Source organism: Pinus tabuliformis, chromosome 7 (genome assembly GCF_031772625.1).
Source record: "Pinus tabuliformis cultivar Carrire ecotype Pingquan chromosome 7, CPIR1, whole genome shotgun sequence".
NCBI classification, from domain to species: domain Eukaryota; kingdom Viridiplantae; phylum Streptophyta; class Pinopsida; order Pinales; family Pinaceae; genus Pinus; species Pinus tabuliformis.
Window position 1 is genome coordinate 968,031,411 of NC_142293.1, and position 17,799 is coordinate 968,049,209.

The 17,799-nt window shown below is 40.0% G+C and overlaps 1 protein-coding gene across 1 annotated transcript in view; it reads left to right on the top strand.

Moving 5' to 3' along the window:
- The first annotated feature begins 1,251 nt into the window (after window positions 1-1,251).
- Window positions 1,252-17,799, top strand: part of LOC149250832 (DIS3-like exonuclease 2) — a 65,592-nt gene continuing 49,044 nt past the window's right edge. The window contains exon 1 of the mRNA XM_089459251.1: window positions 1,252-1,774. Coding sequence (XP_089315377.1) covers window positions 1,645-1,774 — 130 coding nt within the window. The 5' untranslated portion in view covers window positions 1,252-1,644. The remainder of the gene's footprint in view (window positions 1,775-17,799) is intronic.

Genomic DNA, 17,799 nt, shown 5'->3' on the forward strand with positions numbered 1-17,799 from the left:
CATATATATCAACAAATGGGCGATATCAAATAGGTTTAGATGTCCAAAAATGAAATGTCTTCATTAATCTAGCTGGGTCCAAACATATACTAACCAAGGCTAAAATCTGGGGCATTAAATCTCCACATAATTGAAGCACTAGTTATAGAGCCACTTCCTTCAAAATGTTATATATTCATACAACATACTCGCCTTTTAATTGCTTGTTGACAAATAATCACCTTTATTGGTTAATGGGATTCCCCTCCTTGATTTGAACCTTTCCAAAATTTTGATCCTCACTTACCATGAGAGTGTGTTCTTAGGTGGTTCTTAGAAAGTTTATTCACAAAGAGCTAAAATCCCCCATCCAGACAAGGGCTTTACTTAGGAGTAGGATTTTGCTTTCGACATCATCAAACTGAAGAGAAAATCCTAGGGAGTTAGACACAGGCTTCAAGCTCCTTTCGACCTTGTCTAGCAAACTTTGAAGAAAGGGATTTGGGCCTGCCATTTGAGACAACATTAAAGAAATAAATTAGACGAGCCTTTTCTAACATACTCCCGTGTTCATCAAACATGTCCCAAGTAGATTTGTCAACAAAAATGTTCATAGAAATATTATTGGCAAAAAAATCAAACACCCTAACTATTACATATAACACGTTCATGAAAATATTTCCCAAAAAAACAAATACCCTAACCATTACAAAATACACCTCGTAAGAGAAACCAATGCCCTAACCATTACAAATTACACCTCACAAGTTTTCTTAAAATAGTAAACTAAAGTTCAATCACTAAAAAAGATAACCCAACAATGAAAGACAACCAATTTAGGAATCACGAGAACATCCTCCTAATAAATGTTTAATTAAAAGGTCTCTTCATTATATCTAAAGAAATGCTATGTGACAATTTATTTTCAAAGACGAGAGTAAACCCTAGTCTTGTGCCCCTTTCCTCGAAAGCAAATTTGGGAAAGGGGAGCATAATGCCTAAAATATACAATAGTCGGTGGCTTATTCTTCACGAGTACAGGACAAAAGGGTTTAGCACGGCACATGTTCACCGCCAACCACTCCACCAGCTTTATTATTTTTCACTAACTTTGTCTCATAGAGGAGGCTACTAAATTTAGAATATTTCCATTAAAAAATAGTTGTTCCACCGGCCCTCAAATTAGCAAAAACCGTGTGATGGTGACCCCACTGCATATAAAATATAAATAAATAACGTTGTTCACATGCAAGAATAGTTCGAGTCGTCAATTTCTCTTCCTAGCGGCAACAATAAAAGCATTTTTCTTTGCTCTTATTCGTCTGAGATTTCGTTACGCCAATTGCCGTTAAGCTGCCGTGAGATTCGCCATCAGCCTCGTGTCTATTTGATTCACAGCCAACCCCTTCCAATTGTTGCAATTTGCCATTACCAGCATCTGTTAAGGAGAACTATTGCTACCTCAGAGCTTTTCTTCGATCCCTTTTGCTCGAATTCGTGCAAAGTAGTATATACTGTAAGATTTGGTCACAGGGGACCTTTGCATTCGATTCGGGCGCCTCGATTTGGTTTTCGAAGGGGAAAAGATTGAAATAATTTGAGCTGATTTCGAGGCATTTTGGCTTTGAAATTTGCCTGGGTTGTAGTGTATTACATTGTTCGAGAATGTGTAACGGGGGAAGGGAGAAGAAAAGCGAGAATGGATCCGGGCGAAGGTCATACTCTGATAGAGATGGAGGCGGCGGTGCCCATTGCCGTGGCGGTGGGGGTAGCACAGCTAATTTTTGCGTCAGAGGTATGTAAACTTATGGCTTTCTATATTAGGGCATTTTTTCTGGAAAATTTATATTTATAATATATAAATATATATTCTCACCGGTACAGTATATGTGGAATTTGCATAACATACAGATTGTCCAATAACAAGGCCTATAAGAAACATCATGCCCTTTTGATCATAAACATAAAACTCAATAAACAAAAAACTAGATATATGGACCAAAGACATACATGTATATGGATTAAACCCAGAGACAGACTTCCTGATAAAACTGATACTACCCGGATAAGTTGCAAAGATCTAAACGCCCATGGAGCGTTTCTTCTCCTTTGGTCCGATGGTGTTCTTTTTTCCATGTAAACTGGGTGTACATTCTTCACCATCTTGTTTTGCAAAGAGATCCGAGTTGCACTATACAGCTCATATGGATAAGAAGTGGAAGTCATCAAAATGGGAAACAATTGAGGTGCACGTATTAAAAATTAAATAATATACAATAATGAAATAATCTCCCTTTAATGTGCTAACAGTTTCTTGAGAAGTACTTTTGTTTTTTTATTGAACTTCACTTTGTTATTCCTGTTTCTTTTGACCCTGTCTTGAAGCTTTCTCCCAAATTCACATATAGCATTGTACAACATGACCACAGAAACTTGAATTCTCTTGGGTGTTTGAGCCGGGATTTAACGAAATGCAAGTACCCCCTTATTGTCCATTAAAAGAGTGAAACCACTCCTTTGAATTGCAAGGGTCATCAGATTTTGCTTATGTCACTGCTGCTGCTCTTGTTAGGTATCTCACCCTTTTACTTGAGCTGGCCATTCTTCTATTGGAATAGGAAGAGAACAAGAGAATGGAAATTGGAACCATGGTGGCTCTATCCTTGTGCCTTGAATAAAATCCTGCTACATTAACTGAGGAACAAGTGCATGAAAGGCGGCAAAATCATATGTCCAGCCATTCCTGCTGCCAACCCAGTATATCTTAGAGCGTTTTCCTTTAATTCTGGGTGAGTGCCCCATCATAGTGAGGAAGGGGTAGGGAAAATAGAACAAAAGGGGGTCATGGCTCCCAAAGTGCTCACGTAACTCAACCTTCGACTCCTTTTTCTCCACCAAGGAGGGACTTATTGTAAATTTTCTACCCTAGGTAACTGCTGTCCTTATGTTATCTTCTTTGTTCGCTTATCTACTCAACTATTCAGCTGTAAACGATACCTCTTTGTTTTGTTTAATTTATGTTTTTTTGAAACTCTAATATACCAAAACCCTAATCTAAATTTGAGATGTATGATTGAGATTAAAAGACAAGATATTCCACTTTATCTTAAGTGAATCACAAAATAGAATGAGTGATGACTTTTCGAAGCTGTTGCGAATGGAATGTTTTAAAACCACTTCTTGCACATTCACATTTAAACCTTTGCAAGAAGTTCCTGCTCGAGCTATGTTTCTCACCACCCATAATAGAGGAAGATATTGTTAGTTTTTAGTAGCATCGGATGTGCTCTAGCCATGCAAATTGGTGGAGAGGCTAAGGCACATGAGTTCTAAAGAATCTAGAAACCGTTTGGTGAAATTCCATCCGGATTGTATTTTATTAAAATAATTAATATTTTTAATGGGGTTCTTAAGTTTGAACTTAGGAAAATTAAAATATTAATGGGTATTACTCAAAATATGGGTGAGAATGATCTAGAAGGCGGATCAAGTCATGTTTTAATCTTAGCTATTGATCAGAGACTTAATCTCAGCCGTTAAAGTCTCAACGATAAAAGTATAAGGAGGAGGCTTGGGGTTCATTTAGAAACACACACGGAGAGAACAAATTGATTTGGAGTTCGATTTCTGGGGCTAGGAAGCTAAGAAATTCGAACTAGGTGATCAGTTGCAGCAGAGGGGCAGGGATAGTTTGGGAGTACAAATGGAGAGGCGGAGAGAAGCTACTGGAGGCAGAGTAGCAGCTAAGAGGACTGATGCTGGGCCAATTTGGGCCCATGCAGGCTTGACGCAAAGCCAGAAGGGCCAGCGCAGAAACAAAAGTTGCCGTCCACGCAGAAAGCCAGAACTGCCGGGGAATTGTTAGAACAACCGGGAAGGTTGACGCAGTGGGCAGAAGAGACAACACAGAGCTGAGGCAGAGCTTGTAAGGCTAACGCAGGGCCAACGCAAAAGTAGCCAGGGTTAGCCAATTTTGCTGTTGGATTAGCCGGAATCTTTCAGGTGAAGTGAGGTAAAACTCACTCAGTTTTTCCGCCATTGTATTTTCTCTGTCACTGGTTTGTCGGGAGGGAAACTTTCATTTGTATTCAGAATTACTGCTTAATAATAGAAAACCCTCAGAGCTGCAGCATCGGTTTTCCTGCATTGGGTTTTTTCGGGGACTATTTTGTCCAAAAATAACTGTGTCCTATGTATCTTATTCTTTGCTCAGTTTTTTGTTTCATGTAATCAAATTTAAAGTAGTGTAGGCTGTAGAAGTAATTTGCTTCAGTATTTAGTGAATAACTTGATAATGCATATTAAAACCAAGTAGGGGAAGTAGATTCAGATTTGCTGCAGTAGGGGTTCCTTGAGGTTTAGGAATTTTCACAGATATACTACCCTTTGAGGACGTTGCATATTCTGCCACTGCCTAGTCTGCCAACCAATTGGTCACTTGGTTTGCTGATCTTCACAAATGGACAAATCTGCACCCTTTGAAGGTTTTCCAGCTTCTCCACACCATGACAGATTGGACTCCAACTCTCATGAATTGCTTTTTGATTTTTCATCTAGAAAAATGAGTGAGTTTCGAGTCTCGTTCAAAAATTACCTTTTTCATTTATAGGGTAATGACCTCCTTTGTCCCTAGAAGCAAAGTTTCATATTTTGCTTTATTATCAACATCTTTATCCAGGAATTTCTATAATATACTCTGATGATGTGTCCTCGATGATTCCTAATCTCACCTCCCAACCTACCCAGTTCAGAGTTTCCTTTAGAGGCACCCATTCCTCTTGTTGGGGTGGCCATATCTAAAGGTTTGTTTCCCAAAACCTTCATTTTCTGTTCTTTATAGGAATATATTAGGGAAAATTATTTTAGACTGTCAGGTTGTTATTGGAGAATCAGTTTAATTTTGAATGTTTGTATACAATTTTGGTGTTCTCCTTGAATATTTTTCAGAATCACAATTTCCAACTAATCGCAGTGATACTTTATCAACATGGTCAATTATAGATTTGATGCAAATCTTTTGCTCTCAAGTTAAAATATATTCACTATATTGCTTAACTGAGATCTGTAATTACATTGTTTGGAAGCACGGTATCCCAATGCAGAGAAGAAAAGTTTCAGGACACAAGATTCTAATCGAAGTTGCCTGCTTTTAAATACTGTAAATATTCCTCACACTAGGTCACTGCTGTCATAATGTCCTCTCATGGAATAACACAACAAAATTTATTTAATAACATAATTAAATTTCTGAACATTGTATCAATCACAGAATAGCTGGAAAATGAACAATGGAAGCAAAACATACATATGCAGGTTTTTCTCCTTCGACAAGGTTTCTAATTCCTTTGATCAAAGTTTATAAGGTGACCTCTGCAGCTTACTTGAACCAGCAGCTCTTAGTTTAATAATTAATTCTAGTTCTGTAGTCAAACTGATGAAGACTATACTTTAACTGAAGCTCCAACTCTACACATGCTAACTTGATGATTATTCCAGTAAACTGGACATAACTCATCCTAACTGAAGTCTAACTCATGAGCTCACACTCATACTGGGAGAAGGACAATTCGAAGTCTTCACTGGCTAAGGCACAAACCAGAAGACCTCTCTCGCTCCATTTTCAACATGGAGCGAGGTAATTTACAACCATTCCATGGAGCTTCTTTTGGAGCTATCAATGCACAACAAACAAACTGGATTTGTCGATGAGATTTCAAAAGGGTTTGGGATAGTTGGTACCAGAATTAATTCTTAGTTTTGCATCTGCATACAAGACTTCCTTCCCCTAGGGTCACATGATTGTGTGTGGTGTGTGCACTTGTAATGCAATGCCACAAACAACAGCATAGGCAGATTTGTGGAGTTGAGAGATTGATCATTGTGCAACGAAGTGGATATGATCTCACTGTAAGGGATGCTTCTAAATGACTCATGAAAAAAAATGATCCTGTAGTGTTTTTTCTTACATAATGTCTAACTCTGCCTTCTTACAAGATTTGGTCTAGTGATTTCTTCATTGTGCATGAATCCAGTGATGGTGATGGTGATGGCTCTATTTTTGTCTAGGTAGTCGTCTTTGAAGCTGCACAATTGTCTCCTAAGCAAAATCATGGTTGAGGCATGATGCATACACTGTTCACCATCACATTAGTTGTTCTTGGAATTGGAAACAATTGTCTTTTTCTCATGGAGTATGAATTCAATACGAAGGTAGTATTCATTCCCTCAAATCAACAAGAGGTTTGTGACCAAAACATAAGTAAATAATCTTTCATTTTTGACATAAGCAGTTCTATTGGTGCATTTTAGGTAGGAGTTTACACCCTCATTGAGTTGGCCAAATGGAGGATCATAAATCAATACTTGATGGTGAGTGACGTGCATTTTAATTATCCTTCTAATTGCTTAGGAAGACAACCAAAGGTCTGCTCATTTAATTTTCTATCTGAGATTCGTTTGGAACTTGCAAATCACTGTGCACCATATATGCTAGTGCAATCTGTTATGTATCTTGAGGTTGTAGTATTCTAAACGCTGTTACAGTGGCAAGATAAGGATGCTTTCACAAGTCACCACTAATTAAAGCACACCGCACTTTGACAGGAAAGTAAAACACTTTTGCAGGAAAGTAAATACACTTGGATGAAAGTAAACTCTGACAGGAAAGTAATCACACTGGCAATTATGAGGTGACTTGCTCCAGTTTAATAATATTTTTGTTTGCTGTAACAATTTATGCAGTAGCATGTGTTTATGATGCAATGAATGACACACAAATAACTCAAAAACAAAGTGCAAACATCAAGACGTCATATTCACACAACTCGCAATCGTTCAACTGCTATTGTGCTGAAAACATAGCAAAAATAACCTACAGGCGAGTTGCAACAACAGTTGAAATTCCCAGAAACATACAAATCTGTATGAAATTAATTAGTCAATCGATTAACCACGAAATTAATATTTGAATTGTATAACCTGGAGTTGCAACAACAATTAGGCAATGAAATTGCAACATAAGAACCATCAGAAGATAACAAAGTTGCAGCTAAAGGAAAATAACAGAATTGCAACAAAGGATGATTAACTACGAATTAACAAAAATATGAATACTACCTACATGCTAATGCTACAAGCAGTAGCAGGCTAAGGAGGGTGCCCTACCTCCTTGGATGAGGTACCATTAAATCTTCAATTCACTCGATGAGGTACCATTAAATACCATCGAATAATTGGAGCAAAGGATACTTTTATTGCGGGAAATGCAGAAATTACATAGTGAGCTTTTACAATAATTTTTCTGCTCCCCATGCTTTGAGAGAAGTTGGGTATTTATACAAAATATTGCTATCTAAGCTGAGTGAAATATCGGATAGCCAGCCTGAGAGAATCAGGTGGCTCATCCTTTTGCAATGGTCTTTTCAGAATTTGTCAATTTTTAAACAAACGCTAACTCGGATCAGCTAGGTGTTGTTGGCAGGTGAGTTGTCCTCCTTAATTGGTCACCCACTTGCCTTCGTCGTCTTCCATCTTTGGAAACGCATGCTGACTGTATTGGAGCATTGGCGAAAGAGTTGGCGAGATATTCTGGAGTTGCAGCAAGGTGAAATTTGGGCAATTCAAGAATTGCAACAGCTTCATTGGGTCACGGGTGGTTTGTAGCATGGTTATCCGTGGGAGTAGTAGTACTAGAGTTGCAACAGTGTACACTACAGTCGAAGTTGCAGCAACTGTGTGCTACAAGTGGAGTTGCAACACTTGCACCCATTTGGTTGGTGGAGTTGCAACATATGTGTGTTGGATAGCAACACCTGCTGCATTCTTGGTAGGGAATTGCAACACCCTCGGTAGGGAATTGTAACACCTGTTATGGAATTGCAACTTTAGTCATGGGGTTGCAGCCGGAGTTGCAACATCGTAGAGGAGTTGTAGCCACTGACCTTTGCTCCTGTCTGACAGTGTTAATATAAAGAGTGACAATTTTACAACATAATGTATAAGAATAAGTATAAAATTGGCGTAAAAGAGACTCTCTATACCTTCACCAAAATAGGGCAATCATGGATGGAAAAGGGGCAAGGAAGAAACGAAAAGTGGAAAAATATATGAAAAAAGTTCTAGACGGGTGTTGAAAATGTGCCAATTTGGGCACTTGTCATCTCCTCCCAACCAAAACTATTGCATGTTCTCTATGCAACCAATGATCAGCCAGAGTTAGAGAGAACAGGGCTCCCATGGAGATCATTGCTGCTAAAATCTGCCTGTCTTGCCTCATTTGAGAATAGGTATCCTCCCCACTTCTGTATGGCTTCCCAACAAACATTTTCCTTTTTATTGGCCAACTTATACTCTCTCTTGTAAGGCTTGTTTGGCAACCATGTCATGGAATAGTGGAAGTTCAACCTGATCCAGTTGTTCCCACATTTCCTCCATGCAACTCACATATTTTTGCACTCTTTCCAAAGCAACCTGAAAATTGCCAGGGTTGAATGATTCTCTTTGTTTGATGTTCTCCCTAGCTTGCTTTCGTCTTTCTTTGCATCGCTCCTTGGCAGATTTCTCCAGTGAGTTGTTTTGGTCCATGCAATATGCAATGGCCTCTTGCTTGTTTCATATTGCAAACTCTGCCTTTGGGGAAGAAGAAATCCAACTCCTATGGTTTTGAATGTGTTAATTTTAGGTATGTTCTATGCTGATAGCAAATTTACTTCAATTTTCCACATTAGCTCATTATCAATTCCAGATTAGCAATCACATTTAGCATGATAGTAAAATGCAGATAGAACATAAACATAAATCGCAAAAGACAACCCAAGACAAGAGGACACAAGATGTGGCGCTAGCCAGGCACAAACCCAATGTGGAGAAACCCTTGATCAATTTTTCTTATGTGTTTTTCAATAGTTCAACAGAGAGAGAGATAGTACATATACATCAGAAGTCAACAATTTGACTTATCTAAATAAGAGCAGAGATCTTCTCTAAGAAGATGTCACATGAGATAGCTGATCTGGACATAGGTGATTCCATCACTTAGCTGTACCTATTTGTGCTGCACCTCACTGTGCATCATGCTGGACTGCATTACTACGCTGCACACATCATACCATGTACATCATCACTGTGCTGCACCATGCTGCACCATCACTGAGCTGTACCTCATCATTGTGCACTATGCTGCACTACACACAACTGTCTCTAACACCATGCAGCATCCAACTGCTGCTTCTAAAACATGTTGCTCCATGCACCTTACAGCATCGTGCTGCTGCAATATACCATATCATGCTGCACCCCTTTTGAGATATTCAGCACTCCATGTTAACCCAACATGTGGCTCCCACAGGCTGCTCCGAATCTGATCCAATTCTGGTCAATATCAAAGCACCTCTAACACTGCTCCAAATCTGCTTGACACTTTGCTGTTCTTGACTGTTCTGGTTAGGGCACTTGGGCATACTGCTGCAGCCCTAAACTCCTCTCAACAGTCCTCGAACAACCCTCCAAAAACTGCAGACTAGGCAAGGAGAGATGCTCCTCCACGCTGACTGTAAGGGCTCAAGACAGTCCTCAAATCTGCCCACGCTAGATTAGCAGTACTGCTGTCATTTATATTTGCACACTGTTGTTTGCTGCAGACCTGGTTAGGGTACTTTACGTAGCCCTAAACATACCCCACAGTCAACAAGCCAACCCCATAAGGACTGCGACCCATCTTGGAAGGCTTCCTCCCATGCCACGCTGCCTTCTTAGGGCACTGTCCATCCTTGACAGCCCTCACGCAGTCCCTAACTGTGTGCTATGGCCTGTGGCCTAGCACAACAACCTTCCTGTAGCTTCTGCCTCCACAAAATGTGACCAAACAATCTCAGAACAATAGCGTACTTCCCTACTAAGACTCGGCCTAGTAGCCTGCTCTCTCAGCGCTTGAAACAACAAGATTCCAGCCCTCAAACAATCTGCACTTGCCTCAGCTTCAGCCTCCTGTAGCAGACTTCAGACCCACCCTTCCATGCTGTCCAAGACGGTGGCAAGACCCCTCTCTTCCTGCGGCTAGCCTGTCTCAGTTTCAGAGCTATTCCTTTGAGAACGTTGCACACTTGGATCAACAACGTCTAGGGCTAGGGCAGACTCTTTAGGACAGCGTATATATAGCAATGTTGCATTAATGGGTATCGGGATTAAATCGGCGCGGGGGAAAAATCGGAATTATCGGAAAAAATAGTTTGGTACAAAAATATTCATTTTTTTTCAATTTTTTTAATATCTAAACCATCTACAACATAAAATAAATACATTGACACATAAATATGATAAAAAAACTAATATATAAGATGTTTAATATCATTTCTAGCGCTAAAATCACACGTAACATTGAATCATGTCCTGAATAGTAAGTCCTGACTCCTGAGTCCCAACTCAGCCTCAAAATATCAACAAAAAATATGATAATGTATCTCATCATGTCATAATGTCATATACAATAAAATGAAAGTCTAATCCTATTGATTTCCTCTGCCCCTCTTGCGAGAAAATGCCACAACTTTCCCTTTCCCTCTAGATGTAGATGCTGGTGCTTGTGCTGGTGGAGATGGCAGTGGAGTTTGATGTGCTCTAGAAGCTGAAGAACTAGAAGTAGGAGCTATAGGAGGTAGACCACGTCTTCTACTGGTGGCAGGGGTAGCCCGGCAGGTGGTGTCACCTGGAAACATTACAATCTCCCAATCCTGAAATCCTGAAAAACTGATAAGTCTGTTGGACTTCGAATGAAATCGAAAATTCTACTTTCTCCATATGAAATCCAATGAGGCCGGAACCACTCTCAAACATCCTGAGTCATTTCATGGTAATGTTAAAAATTTAAGTAAAAGGATGAAAATGAAGATTAAGGAGAATGTCACTTTTACTTTAAGAATTTAACATTACCATGAATAGCATATCAATACTAGGGCCTAGACTTGATCATTAAGCTGCCCCACTCAAAAATTATTTGTTTCTTTAAAAAAAAATTGCATTTCAAACATTTAGCATCCCTTATAAAACCTCGCTGCCCCGACTGCTTGGCGATTTTTAAGTTTTTTCGTGATTTTTTCAATAAAAACCGGCAAAAAAAAATACGGCGATTTTTCCGTTTAATTATCGCGATTTTATTGTCAGAGGGAAAAAATCGCGATTTTTTCATTTTATTGCGATTTTCACAACACTAATATATAGCTCCTTCCTTGACAGTGAAGATGGTTCTCTTTTCATGACAGTGTTGTAGTTAGGGCATCATCTTCTTAGGGCAGCGTATACTCTTAGGATCTCTCCTCCCATCAAAACCCAAAGACAAGTGGAGAGGAAGAGATCACAAAAAGAATGTGTGTCCAAATGACTTTCAAGGCACCTCTATTTATACTAAAATGTTGAGCATAAGAGGGGGCAATTTGGTTGCTGGCCGACCTTGATGAATTGTCCCATAACACAAATAAATTCATATCTCCATGAATACTTATCGGAATCGGATGATCTTTAGATAAATCCTACACCTCTCGATGAGAGGAATCCAAGAAAAATATCAGCTGCCATAAATAAGATGACCCACATGGAGTTTGGCCCTAGTTACCAATTTTAACACTTCCTCTCAACTAGGGAGAACTCCATCCACTGATCTATCTGCCACACTGTGCTATCTTTGCCATCAGTGCTCTGCACTGCTTTTCTCTGCTCCGTTGAACCATGAAGAAGAAGAATTGATCGAGAATGTCTCATACCATTCTCTACTGACCCGAAGTCAGTCCCATATGAAGAGAGTGTCTCATACCACTCTTACTGATCCAAAATCAGTTCCAAATAAAGAGTGTATCATACCACTCTCACTGATCCGAAATCAGTTCCAAATAGAGTGTATCATACCACTCTTACTGATCCAAAATCAATTCCAAAAGAGAGTGAGTTATATCACTCTTACTGACCCGAAGTCAGTTCCATTGATCCTAGATCAATATCATCCTAGCATAGGGAGTACGGTAGATACACGATGCGTCCATCGATACTACTATGGTCCCTATCCTCATTTCCCTACTCATTGGCCGGATGAGAGTTACTTCCCATGAGTCCCAGACTGCATGGGTAGGATGTCTCAGCAGGAGAATGATGAATCATTCATCTTGCCTACATGTCGCCATGGGGTATCCTAGGGAAAGGCTGAACCACTCACCTTGTACACAACAAATCACTAGGGGAAGGCTGAGCCACTCACCCTATGATTTTGTGTCTCGGTAGGAGAAGGATGAACTACTCATCTTGTCTACATAGCAGACCACTAGGGGAAGGTTGAACCACTCACCCTATGGTTGCTCATCGCTCCATGATGTATCTTCAAGCCCCCTGGAGCTCCTAGAGCTCAATGTCCATCTCATACAGGACCTTCAGGAGAGAGTCTCTCCACGACTCCTAGTCGTTTCTCGGAAAGTCACAAATTTGACCTTTCCCAGGGGCTTCATCTGAATATCGGTGACTTGCACATCAGTTCCAATACGAAGGAGCCTCCATGCTCCTTGTTGTACCATATCCCAGATAAAATGGTGCTTGATGTCTATATGCTGGGAGCAATGTTTTAAAAATTGGAACAGGTGACCGGACCAGTCCACCTAATGAACTGGGTTTCGAATCGGAATTGGTCGAACCAGGACTGGTTAGGTCTAAACAAACCGGTTTTAGAAAAATACATTAAATAATTATTTTTTAATGAAACAAAACTATTTTAAGATTTAAAACCATGATTCCAAGCCAATAGAGACAAAATATGCAAAGTTTGCTCATTTATATACCATGTCAACATGAATATATCAAAATGGCACCGAATGCAATACATATCATCGACAAAATAGTAAAATACATAAGCAATGAGGCTCTAAATGGCCTATAAAGTCCAAAAACAATGTTGCAAGCTATGAGGCCATTGGCCTGCTACAAGTCTACAATGTACACATGATCAATCATCAAGTTCATCACCACTACTAAACATAGGATCATCATCAGGAGCTACATAGAACAATGTTTTAAAACTCTGACTCGGTTGAGGGTCGACCTCGACTTCGACTCTGACTCAGTATCGACTCGGTCGGCTCGATTTCAATGACTCAGTGGTTGTAAAAAATACATTAAATATTTATATTTTTATAAAATTAAAAAAACATAATTTTAAAGATTTTCATTCATGTTTCCAAACACATAGCATTAGAATATAGATAGAAGACACCATATGATCAAAGTAGGCTCATGAATATATCCATTATATCAAAATGGCACCTAGTGCACTGTCCAATACATACATGATGATGATATAGAGATCAAAACAAAAACACATAACCAAGGAGGCTAGAAATGGCGTTATCCTCCAAAATGGATTGTAAGTCATCAAGGAACTAATACCAGGGTCCATGAGTGTTCCTCACTCCAAGAAAGTCCCAAAGTGCATGTGTACATCTTCAAAAGGTGCATCCTCCACCATGATGTCATCTAGGAGAGACCCTATGTCACCCTTTTCAAGCATGTGAGTGACATGGCAATTGGCACCCCTAAGGGTAAGCATTGCTGTCAAAGAGGGATGTGCTAGCCCTCCTAAGTCATCTCAATGATAACCATCCTCATCTGTGCTTTGGAAGAAGGCACCATCCACCAAAATAGGGTCAAGGCCAGCCAGGGGGCATCTTCAGTCCATTTGGGCACATCATCAAATAGTCCAATGTCCAAGCTTTTATGTTTAGTGTTTTATCATTTGGAGGCTCATCAAGGGGTGTAGCATCACGTGGAATCAACTCAAGGCTCGATGCTCATCTTTGGAGGGCCAAGGTTGGGGCCACAAAGCTAGGTTTGCTTTAAGAAAGGGGCAAAGAACCTATTGGAAGGTTTTGAAGAAGAATGAAGCTATCCCTTAAGGAATCTCTACTACATATGTGATACCACCTAAACAAAGCTCTCAAGATCAAGCAAGATAAACTTATTTAAGGACAAAAAACCATTAAAGTATCATTGTGAAAACCTTGGAGGCCCCCAAAAGCAAAAAAAAAAAAAATTGTTGTTTTTTAATTCACGGGCCGCTGTCATCCAACCTGGCCGGCTCGGTAATAACCTGGCTAGCCGAACCGGTTCACTGGCCGAGTCGATCCGGTGAGGCCTTGACTCGGACCAACTTGGCCGAATCGGTTCCGAGCCAGCTGAATCTTAAAACACTGACATAGACATCATCTAGTTTAGAGTTTGAGGATCCTCAGCCTGATCTGCAACCTTAGTAGCAATGCCACCAATAACAATAGAAGTGGACCTAATGGAAGCACGAGTTTGTCAACCTGCACGACTAGTGCCTTCCATTGGTTCTTTTCCTTTTCTTGATGCCGCTACTGATCCTGGTTCTGATGCCGCCACAAAATTTGCTTCATCCCCTACTAATGCCATGTCGATATCAAAATCAGCATCAAGCACAGGATCTTCAGTCTCCAGCCATTCTGATGTTGGATCAATATTGTCCAACACAATGGGATCTAGATCAGGGGTTTTATTCATAATTGGGTTCCTTCTTAGTCGAAGGTTGTATTGCACAAAAACATGATCATTTAACCGTTTTTGTTCCAAACTGTTTCTCTTCATGTGTATGCACTCAAATACAGACCGATTGCGCTCACAACCTGAAGTACTGCAAGTTTGGCTAAGGACTCTAATTGCAAACCTTTGCAATTGAGGACATTAGCCACCAAATGACTCCCACCAATGTGCTACAAAGAAAAAGACATTAATTAGTAACACATTTTATAATTTGAATTGTAAATTTATAAACAATTTTAACTTGAAAAGAAAAACAAATTGGAAATTGGAACTGTTTACCTGGTTGATCCACATCTCTTGCCATCTTTGCCAAGTTTTTGCCAAAGGTACCACCTATCATATTGAAAACAGTAAGTTGTCTATGTATTTCCAACTAGTCTGCATGGGTAGGGACCATGAGATCCAAGCAATCAATCAATCCAGCTCTGACCTCCCCATCCTCTAGATCTCCCAGCCGATCTTTATAATGATACTTTGGGTTCAAAAAATATTCAGCTACATGTATACGACGATGGAGTTGATTGTTCCATCTGTTATCAATGATCTCCCATATACGGCTATATTTAGCTAACCTGCACTTGTAAGCTGCCCGTATCTGCTCCTTTGCTTGATTCATAGCCTCATAAATGTAGCGCATGGCCAATTTTTCCCCATCCACCATCCTTAGCACCTTAACAAGGGGCTTGTTAATTTTCACAAGCTCAATAGACCTTTTCCAAAAATAATTGTCAAACACTTTCTTTTTGGTGTCTTTTCCATCTTGTCTACGAACCCACCGAGATTCAGTCCATTAATCAGAAGAAAACATTTTCTACAGGTTTTTATGTTGACCATTGAGACATTGCAACGTGAGGAAGTGAGTTGCAAATCTTGTAATTGCAGGCTTAACAAGCTCTTTGCCCCCAGTGTTTTTCCTCATTAGGTTCAATACCCATGAGTGGTTGTAAATGTATTTTGTAATGCACTTGGCATGCTCCACAGTTTTTTTTACCCACTCCACTTTGCTTATGTCCTCAAGTATGAGGTCTATGCAATGTGCAACACATGGAGTCCAAAATATGGTCCTATATTTGGACTTAAGCATCTTTCCAGCAAGAACATAGTTTGAGGCATTATTGGTGATGACTTGCACAACATTCTGCTCCCCAACTTCTTGAATAATGTCATCCAAAAGCTTAAATAGAAGGGTTGCATCCTTTACCTTATCAGATGCATCAACTGATCTTAAAAACATGGTTCCTTGAGGGCAAGAAATAAGGAAATTAATGATAGTGCGGTTCTTTCCATCAGTCCATCCATCTGACATGATGGAACAACCTGTTTTGAGCCATGAATCTTTTATACTCAGCCAAATACTCATCAATGGAAGATATCTCTTTTTGCAAAAAGAGCTCCCCTCAAGTCATGCATACTAGGGCCTTTGAAGCCCTTTCCTGCAGCTATAACAGAGTCCCACATAGATTGGTAATAAAGTGAGCGAGCAACGTTAAATGGGATAGTTGAATCATACCACCATCTAGTAATGTATTGATGAAAAGTTTCTTTGCATTGTTTTTTCCAATGTTGATCCAAAGTGGGTTGACGACTTGGCTGGGAGGAAGTGGATTAGAAGAGGCAATGTTGACATAAGATGAGAAATAACTTTGGATGTTTGTTCTCTTTGTTCCTTTTGATAGTTGGCCAAAAGAAGGATGAGCACAATGAAAGGGGTCATTGGTGGAAGGGATAGAAGAGGAGTCTTGAATCTCATAATCATCATACCCACTCTCTTTCATGGCTTCTAATAATTCCCTCTTCCTTGCAATGTCATCTTGGATGGCCTTCTTCCTAGCCTTATCCTCATGAAACTTTTCAAGCTTGGAAAGGTATTCTGACCTAATAGGACCTAACACTGCATTTGGTGCATCACATGGCTTTACTTGGCCTCTTAACCCAGCCAAGTGTTGTTTCAATCTAAGAATACCCCCACCTCCAATTGATTTATGGCATAATTTGCATATCATTTTTCCATCAATTACATCACAATGAGCCCATGCATTGTCCTTTCCTTTTGGAGCCATGTTTGCTTGAAATAATTACAATTTGCAAAGAAATCTGCCATTTAAAAAAAAATTGCAGCTAAGAAACATGGAAAACCAAAGCTAAATTTAGGAAAACAAATGCACATGTAGCCTACAAAATTTGATAGCATAGAACTAAAGATTTGATAGCATAGATGATAGAAGTTAGAAGTTTATAACACATAAAAAAATTAATACATGGAGAGCAGTCAAATGAGGAATTTTCAAGTGAAAATCCTTACCTGGAAATGCAAACTAGCTTCCTTAGCCTCCTCTTGAAGATGCCAACTCCATTGACAGCTACAAACTATCTTCAAAATAGCTCAAACTCCAACTCCAAGCCTCCAAGATGACTACTCCAGGAAAAACTCAACACTCTCCAAGCTCGCAAGCAAACTCAATACTCCAAATGAGACGTGTGAGACAATGGGAGGGAGAAGGGCCTCTTAAAGGCTTGCAGAGGGTGTTTTTGGAGGGAAAGGACTCTTACTTTCCCTCCAAAACACCCTAAGAACCTTGGAGAAATCACTGCGTGGGTCCTCCATGGCCGTGGCAGCTAACCGGCCTGTTTAGGACGGAACCGATCGGTTTGACGACAAACCGGCCGGTTAGGGCAAAAAAATGGCAAAGTGGGGACGTTGACTGGGTTTTTAAGCCGGTTTGACCCGTTGGCCTTGCTAACCGGCCGGTTTGACCGGTAACCAGTTCAGAGCGACCGATTTTTAAACACTCGCTGGGAGCGATCATAGAACATGGGATTCCTCAACAATCAAATCCCCCTCTGGTTGTCACAGAAGATGCATTCGGCCTCAACGGTGCTTAAAGCAACTGTCTTCTTCTTCCTACTCGTCCAGGATATTGAAGCAGAACCCAAAGAGAATCAACACTCATAAGTACTCAGCATTAGAATAATCACGCAGCTTCACAGTTTCGGCAGTGTATCTCAATCCATGAGAGATTGTGCCCTGAAGATATCTCAAAAGATTCTTGGCACCAATCTAGTGAGGCTCAACCATATATGAGCTCAACATGCTAACTGCAAAACATATATACGGACGGGAGTTCACCAAGAACATCAATGCTATAAAGAGTTTAAGAAACCCAGAGGCATTTCTCAAATCAGGTCCGACATCACTACTGCATAACTTCTTAAAGTTAGGCTTTATCGAGGTAT